The 10,090-nt window shown below is 38.2% G+C and overlaps 1 protein-coding gene across 1 annotated transcript in view; it reads left to right on the forward strand.

Moving 5' to 3' along the window:
• The window catches only part of haus4 (HAUS augmin-like complex, subunit 4), a 12,890-nt gene extending 3,375 nt beyond the window's left edge, over positions 1 to 9,515 (forward strand). The window contains exons 7-11 of the mRNA XM_067440361.1: positions 1,825 to 1,921; positions 2,005 to 2,150; positions 3,437 to 3,567; positions 5,077 to 5,145; positions 9,238 to 9,515. Coding sequence (XP_067296462.1) covers positions 1,825 to 1,921; positions 2,005 to 2,150; positions 3,437 to 3,567; positions 5,077 to 5,145; positions 9,238 to 9,412 — 618 coding nt within the window. The 3' untranslated portion in view covers positions 9,413 to 9,515. The remainder of the gene's footprint in view (positions 1 to 1,824; positions 1,922 to 2,004; positions 2,151 to 3,436; positions 3,568 to 5,076; positions 5,146 to 9,237) is intronic.
• Positions 9,516 to 10,090: the final 575 nt, after the last annotated feature.

The raw sequence follows: 10,090 nt of genomic DNA on the forward strand, positions 1-10,090 counted from the left end.
TTGTGATATTCACCCCAGGGCGTTATTTAATTTTATAAAGGCCATTTTTTTAAATCTTATTAAATGTATGCATCATCTTTTATGTTAAATTCTTACATTTGATTTACAAAATCAGTTATAATAGTAAAGACACGACAGGCTGTTACCAATCAAATTAATTAATTTAAAATACAGCTGCAATAAATAATGTTATAAGATTGATGTTCTGAATAAAACATGCAATCATACTTATAAACATAACCGCCAATAGAGGGCAGCAAGTGATCGTCTTAATGAGCGAGTCATTGAGTCATTTATTCAAATGATTCATTCAAAACACTGAATCATTCAGTAACAAAACACCGCGCTGAGTGTTGCTTTCCTCTGGAACTATTTTCGTCGGTGAAATCATCGGTGAAATGGAACAAAAAAAGGTTGTTTGGATCTAAAATGTAAGTAACTTAATATTAATTTGGCTACTGTTTATTGAACTAGGCTACACCATTCATGCTACACAATTCACGATTGCAAAGTCGACTTGTGTTACAATATCATAAATCATAAATATCAACAACTACAAGTTTGACCCCAGTTTTAAAAACAGTTTTACCCCAGTATTTTTTTTTTCTGTGAGTGATGAATAAAAAGTACAAAAAAAAGGAAAAAAAAGAAAGCAAATGTTTTAAAAATAGAAATCTTTTGTAACAACAATATACTCTACTGGTCAGTAATTTGGGGTCAGTCATTTGTTTTCTTTCTTTTTTTAAAAATAATTTTATTCAATTAATGTTAAATTGATAGTAAAGGAGATTTATATTATTTGAAAATATGTTTTTATTTATGATAAATGCAGTTCTTTTGAGCCTTTTATTCCTCACATATATTAGTGAGCAGAACTGTGTCCAACACTCCTAATGAATCCTCATCTGAGAATGATTTCTGAAGGATCATGATCACTGAAGACTGGAGGAACCATCCTGAACATTCAGCTCTGAGCACACAAATAAATCAGCATTTAAAGGAGAATACATTGAAAACTATTTTAAATTGTAATAATATATCACAATATTAAAAACATTTCCTGTATTTTTGATCAGATAAATGCAGGCTTGATGAGCAGAAGAAACTTCTTTCAAAAACATTACAAATAGTAACGTGTCCAAACTTTTGCCCTGTACTGTGTATAGAAGCTACAATAGTTTAAATCAATTTACAATGCAAAAAATGCTCTTCTTACTTGTTCTTAATGTTGTCTTGTTTCCAGTCTAAATATCTAACAATTCTTAAATCAAGATGCATTTACTAGATAAGTAAAATTGCATAAGATATTTTTCCTTGTTTGCTTAAAAATAAAATTGAGTTTTTGCTTAAAACAGGCAAAATTATCTGCCAATGGGGTGAGAAAAATAATCTCGTTTCTTGTTTCCATCCCAAACTGAAATAAGATTATTTTCCTCACCCCATTGGCAGATTATAGTGCCTGTTTTAAGCAAAAACTCACTCCAGAAAATAAGAAAAAAATATCTGATGCCATTTTACTTATCTAATAAATGCATCTTGATTTAAAAATATATTTAGATATTTGGACTGGAAACGAGACAAAATGACTAAATAAGAGCATTTTTTGCAGTGTAGTGATAAATGTTCATACTGTGGAGCCCTGACACACACACATACAGCCCTGCTTTATTACTATCTAGTGGGTGTTTCATTTCCAGTATGATAACCATATTCATCCAACGTTCTTCTGTAAAATACATGTAGTTTGGTTTTTTTAACCACTACCGGCCCAAAAGTTGCATATATGTACCCTTTAAAGCTTTTCTCCCATATTTCTACCATCAGGACGTCGCTCAAATGAAGCAGAGGTTACCATCAGAGCTCCTGCAACATTTGAAGAGGAAAGCTGTCAGCATCCTGACATACTATCAGCCGGAGTGGGGTAAACTCTTCCTCATCGCTCAGTGATGCCTGTTTTAATTATGGGACGTTTTGTTAGAGATAATAAATCACTTCTTCTTTTAGAGAATGAAAGCGAGGGGCTCAGGAGTGTGAAGCTTTCTAAACTTCCTGAACTGCTGGACGCCGAACAAAAGAAAGCAAAGAGCCTTGCTGAGAAAAACCGAGAGAACGCCACGTCACTGCAGAGACAAACTCACGCTTACCTGTCTGTGAGTCCAGAGAATTATTCCATTACCATATTGTATCAACATCTGGAAGTTGCTTGTGTCAATACAATAACATTAACACACACTTTATTGGCAAAAGTATTGCGATCAGGGAGTTCAGGTGTGCGATCACTTCATGGCCACAGGTGTATAACTCCAGCTCTCGGCCTGCAGACGCTTCTACACACATTAGTGAAAGAATGGGCCGCTCTCAGGAGCTCAGTGAACTCAAGCGTGGGGCCGTGATAGGCTGACACCTGTGCAATAAGTCCAATCCTGACATTTCCTCACTACTAAATATTCCACGCTCAACTGTTAATGGGATTATAACAAAGAGGAAGCCATTGGGAACAACAGCAACTAAGTGTTAAATCCCAGAGCGGGGTCAGCGCATGCTGAGGGTCACAGTGCGCAGAAGTCTCCAACTTTCTGCAGAGTCAAAGCTCCAGACCTCCAGACTTCTGTGGCCTTCAGATGAGCTCACGAACAGCGTAGAGAGCTTCATGGAATGGGTTTCCATGGCCGAGCAGCTCATCCAAGCCTTACATCACCAAGAGCAATGCAAAGCGTGGGATGCAGTGGAGTAAAGCAGCCGCCACTGGACTCTAGAGCAGTGAGACGTGTTCTCTGAGCGACCAATCACGCTTCAGTCTGACAATCCCATGGACGAGTCTGGGTTTGGCCGTCGCCAGGAAAATGGGACTTGGCTAACTGCATTGTGCCAAGTGTAAAGTTTGGTGGAAGGGGGATTATGTTTTTTTTTTTTTTTTTTAAGGGGGTGGCCCCTTAGTTCCAGTGAAAGGAACTCTTAATGCTTCACCAAGACATTTTGGACAATTTCACGCTCCCGACTTTGTGGGATCAGTTTGTGGATGGCCCCTTCCTGTCCCAGCATGACTGCGCTCCAGTGCACAAAGCGTCGGTCCATAAAGACATGGATGAGGAGTTTGGTGTGGAGAAACTTGACTGGCCTGCTCAGAGCCCTGAGCTCAACCCGATAGAACAGCTTTGGGATGAATTAGAGCGGAGACTGAGAGCCAGGCCTTCTCGTCCAACATCAGTGCCTGACCTCACAAATGAGCTTCTAGAAGAATGGGCAAAAATCCCCATAAACACACTCCTAAACCTTGAGGAAAGCCTTCTCAGAAGAGCTGGAGCTGTTAGAGAGGGTGGGTCGACTCCATATTGAACCCTACGGATTAACAATGGGAAGATAATGTGCATGGAAAGGCAGGCGTCCTAAAACTAATGGCAAAATAGTGTTATATTTACACTGTGTGCTTTGACAGGAGCTGCTGAAGTGTATGAAGACGCTTCAGTGTCTCGTCCTGGATCTCCGGCTGAAGGCTCAGAAGGATCTGGACAGGAAGAAGATCGAGTACTTCGAGGCCAAGTGTGAGATCGGTTTGCAGAAGATAAGGTGCGGCTTGTGCTCTGAAATGTAGTTTTTAAAGGACAACTCTGGTGAGAAATGACCCTAGTATTACAGATGGTTAGCGAGTAGATCGTTCTCTGGGATGCGTTTTCATGAAAAAAAATCTGATGTAAAGAGTTTTATCTCTAAAAACGGATTAGCTTATAACGCTTGTCTACGGGGCACAGACTAAGTGAAATTAAACCGCTAGTTAATACCACTAACAACGCTCAAAATAGCCTCACACTAACACGGCAGCATAATGAGGGTCCCTACATGCAAACCCAAGCATTGAGAACTTTGTAAGAGTACAAACAGTTTAATAATGGGTCCTGCACACTGTGCGATTTTTCAAAATCCTTTGCGAATGTCCCTTGTCAGACTGTACGAACATGATCGCCGTGTCACACTGTAAGATCTCAGTTGTCATTAATGTCAGACTGCACGATAGTGAAGGTGCGCTAAAAACGGACGCGCACAAGAAAACTCGTCCGGAGCTTTATATCATCAATGAATGACGCGTTCAGTGACGGTGAGCTGCATTACACGCGGGACTGAAATGGAGGCTACAAAGAAATCTCTAGCGCTCGTTTTGGTCATAGTTTGTCTTGAAGAACGGAGATATTTGACGGTCGTCGTAGGAGAAGTCACACTGCAGGATTCTGTGCCAAATCTTCTGACACTGCCAGAATTTCGTCTGAGGTAAAATTTGATCGCAGCGCTCATTAATCGGCTGCCGGTGAACATGTCAAACTAACGACCAAAGACGTCAGATTTTAGCCTAGGATCTGAGGAATCTTTTAGGATTTGCTAAATTTGTCCCAGACGGCCAAATCGTGGTCAAAATCGCACAGTGTGCACCCGGCTTAAGAAGATACTTAATAAAGACAGAACATTATGCGTTTACAGACAGACGCCATCTTGGAAAACAGTCTCAGCGAGTCGAGCCACGAGCGCTGTGCTAAGTGAGCTGGTCGATAGGAATTAAGTTTGTGAAATCTAATTACATGGAAATGCATGAATTATATCTGTTTATTAAAATATATGGTTGACTAACTATAAGGGAAGAAGGCGTCCCATATGAGACTCAGTCACAGTTCATCACTTAGTACAGCGTTCGTGGCTCGACTCGCTGAGACTGTTTTCCAAGAGTGCTGCCGTCTGTAAACGCGTAATGTACTGTCTTTATAAAGTATCTTCTTATTAAACTGTTCTCAATGCTTGGGTTTGCATGTAGAGACCCTCATTATGCTAACGTGTTAGTGTGAGGCTATTTTGAGCCTTGTTAGTGGTATTAACTAGCGGTTTAATTTCACTTTGTGTGCCCGGTAGACAAGCGTTATAAGCTAATCCGTTTTTAGAGATAAAACTCTTTACATTCGATTTGATGAAAACGCATCCCAGAGAACGATCTACTGGGTAACCATCTGTTAATCACCCCGAGGGGCATTTCTCACCGGAGTTGTTCTTTAAGGACGTCTACGTGTGTTCATAACGACGAGTTTGTTTCTTTAGGGCCGAGATGCTTGAAGTTCAACTGGACACTTACACGAGAGACAAGATAGCGGCTCATCGGAAAATAACGTGAGTAGTGTCAATCCAGAGCAAGTGTCCACATGACATGTTTTAATGCAGTCGGTAGATTTATACTGTTTAAAAAAGTTTTTAAAGAAGTATCTTCTGCTGAAAGTCTGCATTTATGTTATTAGACATACAAAAACAGCTGTAATATTGTAAAATATAAAATAACTGTTAAAATGCCATTTATTCCAAAGCTGAATTTATCATCATTACTCCAGTCTTCAGAGTCACATGATCCTTCACTAATCATTCTCAGATGAGGATTTACTGCTCAAGAAACATTTATGATTAATATCAGTGTCGGAAACAGATTCTTTGAGGAATACAAAGTTCAAAAGAACAGCATTTATCTGAAAAAAAAGGTTTTTGTAACATTGTACAATGTAAATGTTTTGGGTTGGTAAGAATTTTATATTATTTATTTTTTGGGAAAGAACTTAAAGCAATGAATACATTTATTTAGCAGAGATGCATTCAGTTGATCAAGTGACAGGATAGACATTTATAATGTTGCAAAAGCTATGGAGCTAAATCAGTCTCAATAAAGATAAATATACACACACTACATTCACATATGCACACACATGATAAATGCACACACAGGATACACAAATGCACAAAGGTGTGCACCTGACACCCGAGTGACAACTTGTTTGACAGCTGTCAGACTCGCAAAGATGGATAGTGACTGGAGTGAGGACAGCAGCTTTGCAACAGAGCGGTCATCTAAAGTAGAGGACTTTTCTCCACCACCTTCACCTGAAGTGGAGGAGGGTGAAATGTCTGTGGGACACAGAGCCTTATCAATCGAGCCGCTGGCACAAACTACGTTAACTCCCGATGCCGACGATGCTTTCATTCATACATTCATGGTAGCGAAGCAGCAGCGCAAGAGAGAATGAGATCACTAACTAATCTATGAACACTGAACAGCCATATCCTTATACTGAAAGCCCCTAAAAAAGCGCAGGACCAATAAGTTCAAACCTAATAGCCTATTACAACAGATTTCCTCATATTAAATATTCCTCATGCATTAAATAAAAGTTAGACTACATACGCCAGCAGTCTAGCACGGTACGGATTTGTTGTTTGTTACCACGGCAACCATTTGCGTGTCAGGGTTTGTCTGAAAGCGGCTGAAGTATGAAAATTATCTGTAGACATGACGGGCGGCAAAAATATCAGAAGAAAAGCTAAACATGTACTTACAACTGCATTATTTATCTGTATTTTCTTCATTAGGATGTTGAAAGCAAGTGACGAGAACGTTTCATTCATAATGTTTCTACTTCATTTAACACGAGCGCTCATACTGGACTGAAGCCGTTCTCATCATGTGATCACGGGAAAACGTTTCTAAGGGCGTGGTGAGCTCGTGCCAGGGGCGTGGATAGTGAGCCGTTGGAAATACCATCCTACTTCACGAAGCACCACAACGTCCAATAGGAAAATTCGACTGCAGTAGCCACCGTTCAACCTTAAGAGGGCAGCACTATGACGTTTTTACACCATATATTATAGAATTTAAACACTTTATACCCAAATGTCAAAATATTTACTCGAATCAATAAACAGCATTAATAAAGCCCCAGTCTTGCAGAGCATTAACTAAAAAAAGTTGGTTTAGGGTTTAGTTACCCTTTAAAAAGGCTAAATTGCGATGTGTGAACGCGTTCTTGTGATTGGCTAAAACAAGGGCGTTATCTGATTGGTTGCTGATCATTTCCTGTTTAAAAATGCAGTGAAGTTCACAGACCGCAAGCAGTTTGTAAATCAAGGTATATTTGTGTGTGCATCAGAAATACATTTCTGAATCTTGCCCTGTGCATTTCTGAATTTTGTGTGCATTTCTGAATTTTGTGTGCATTTATGAATTTTGTGTGCATTTGTGAATCTTCTGTGCTTTTTAAATTTTGTGTGTGCATTTGTGAATTTTTTATGTGCATTTATGAATCCTGTGTGTGCGCATATGTGAATGTAGTGTGTATATTTATCTTTATTGATACTGATTTAGCTCCATAATAAGGTTTATATTTCAGATGAATGCTGTTCTTTTAAACTTTCTATTCATCTAAGAATCCCCCAAAAAATTATTTCAACACTGATATTAATCATAAATATTTTTTGAGCAGTAAATCCTCTTGAGAATGATTAGTGAAGGATCATGTGACACTGGAGTAATGATGATAAAGTCACAGGAATAAATTACATTTTAAAATATATTCAAATAGAAAACAGTTATTTTATAAAGCTTTTTTGTATTTCTAATAACATACATGCAGCCCTGGTGAGCAGAAGAGACTTCTTTAAAAACATTAGAAAATCTTTAGCGTACCCGTTTACCTTCACTTACATTTACATTTATGCATTTAGCAGACGCTTTTATCCAAAGCGACTTACAACTCAGGAGAACAGGAAGCGATCCGTCAAGAAGAGGCAACGAAACACAAAAAGTGCCCCGAATACCAAGATTTGTACACTGCTCAGAGTAGCAAAACCAGAAAAGGGAAGAAGAAAAGAGAAATAGAGGAGGAAGAGTTTTTTTTAAAATAAGATTAAGAACTCATGGAAGAGATGAGTTTTTACCTGTCTTTTGAATGAAGCGAGTGATTCTGTCGTGCGTATGGAGGACGGAAGATCGTTCCACCAACCAGGAACAATGAAAGAAAAGGCCTTGGAGAGGGATTTCCTGTCTCTCTGTGATGGTACCACAAGCCTCCTCATTAGCGGAGCGAAGGCTTCTGGTGGGGGTGTAGACTCGTAGGAGTGAGTCGAAGGATGCGGGTGCTGCGCTTGTGGAAGATCCATAAGCAAGAGTCAGGGCTTTGAATTTGATCCGGGCAGCGAGTGGTAGCCAATGCAGAGAGATGAATAGAGGTGTGACATGAGCCCTTTTGGGCTCATTGAATACAAGACGTGCCGCAGCGTTCTGGATCATTTGCAGCGGTTTAATTGCACAAGATGGAAGTCCAGCCAGAAGCGCATTGCAGTAGTCAAGTCTAGAAATGACCAGGGCACTTAGTGATGTTTTATTAACGAATTTCAGGAGGAGCACATTCAGATAATTAAACCTAATTAATCACGAGTGGAGCACATTAAGCTAATCAATGATAAGAGATGTGTATATATACAACAGATTTACCTTCTTTATTTTAGCATCCCTCCACCACCCCATCTCCTCACTTTGATTTAATAAACTCTCATTAGATGTCAACACCAGAGCTGGACAAAGGACACAACTTCATTACTAGAGTAAAAGTAACAGTACTGCTGGTCAAATATTACTTTGTCACAAGTGAAAGTTGTAAAAACAGATTTTTACCGGAGTAAAAGTACAGAAGTATTTGTTTTCAAAAGTACTTAAGTATCAAAAGTAAATGTCCTTCTTTATGTCGCCGCATTATTGTATTATAGTTGTATAAATGCACATTATGCCATCATGGTTTAAGCCAGTCAGTGACGCTCCATCTGACACACTAGCAGACGACTAACTTAAACTCATTTAAATACTTGTAGAAAAGTTACAAAGCTGCTGTCACTTTAAGGCCGAATGCACGGATCCAATACACTGATACACATCTGATATTCTCACACTGTTCACCTTCACTGAAGACAGAATCAACTTTGTTTATGTGAATACTCCACTAAATGAGCATTTGGACATCCGTCTTCTTCCATTTTGCTCTAAACTATAAATCAGTGTTTAATAAATGCTGTGAAATCATTGAACTTCACGAGACTCTACAAGAGTGATTCCTGAAAGGCTTTCTGCAAAAACCCAAACACCTTTTAAAGAAGAAAAAAATCATCACTGACTTACAAAGCTGCGACAGAAACGACTTTCCACTTCGAGGACCTTGATAGAAATGTAGTGGAGTAAAGAGGACGATATTTGTCTTTCAGATGGAGTGAAGTTAAAGTCAGAAGATTACAGAAAAAATAATACTCCAGTAAAGCACAGAGACTCAAACAGTGAACTTCAGTACAGGACTCGAGTAAATGAGCTGAGCTACTGTCCAGCTCTGGTCAACACAATCCAGAATGCATTATATATACAGCGTTTAAGGTGTGTGTGTGTGTGTGTGTCCTCAGGGAGAAGCTGAAAAGCGAGCTGAAGACCTCAGAGATGGACAGACAGGTGGTGGAGTCCAAGCTGAAGTCCTTCGAGATCTACGGCAGAGATTTCCAGGCTCTCGCTGAGGAATATTCACGACTGCGGCAGGAAATCGACACCAAATCTTGGGCTCTGAAGGAGTTCTCCACATGAATATCAATAATGACAGCAGGCCCTGTTCATGTGTTGTTATTGAGCATTTTCATTTACTTATTAACCAGTTTCACTCCACAAGTGTAGGTTTAGTCAAAACTGACTGTCAGCTGCCTGTGTTAATAAATACATTGTTTCTTGTCTTGATGTTGATTTGTTTTACTGATCCAACTTCACTTAGTTTTTATTAAAATACAGTTTAATGTTTCAAAACGACATTGCTACTCTAATATCAGAGTTTCCTGAAATATTCATTCCAATACATTTTTGGAAGAATTTAAAGTATTAATAAATAATATTTGTCGGTCCAGATTTTGTCAGGTATTTTTTACCCCCCTGTCGTATATTCCTGTTACAACTTTTGATTTAAATTGAATAAATCATGGACAAATTTTAATCTAAACAATGTTTTAACATGTTAAATAAAACAATAATAAAGTAAATTTTTAAATATACGTTTATTTATTTTAAGTGTAAAAAAAATGGTTAAAAATAAATTAAAATAAGCAAATAAAATAAATATTAAAATAAAAATATTTTTAAAAGATTAAAATAAGTAAATTAATTAAATTTAAATAAGATTTCAAGAAATAAATATTAATATTAAGTAAAATAAGTAAATGTTAAAATAATATAAATACATAATTTAATAAATTATATTAAAATAAATAAATATTA

The sequence above is a fragment of the Pseudorasbora parva genome, chromosome 3 (assembly GCF_024679245.1).
Source record: "Pseudorasbora parva isolate DD20220531a chromosome 3, ASM2467924v1, whole genome shotgun sequence".
NCBI classification, from domain to species: Eukaryota; Metazoa; Chordata; class Actinopteri; order Cypriniformes; family Gobionidae; genus Pseudorasbora; species Pseudorasbora parva.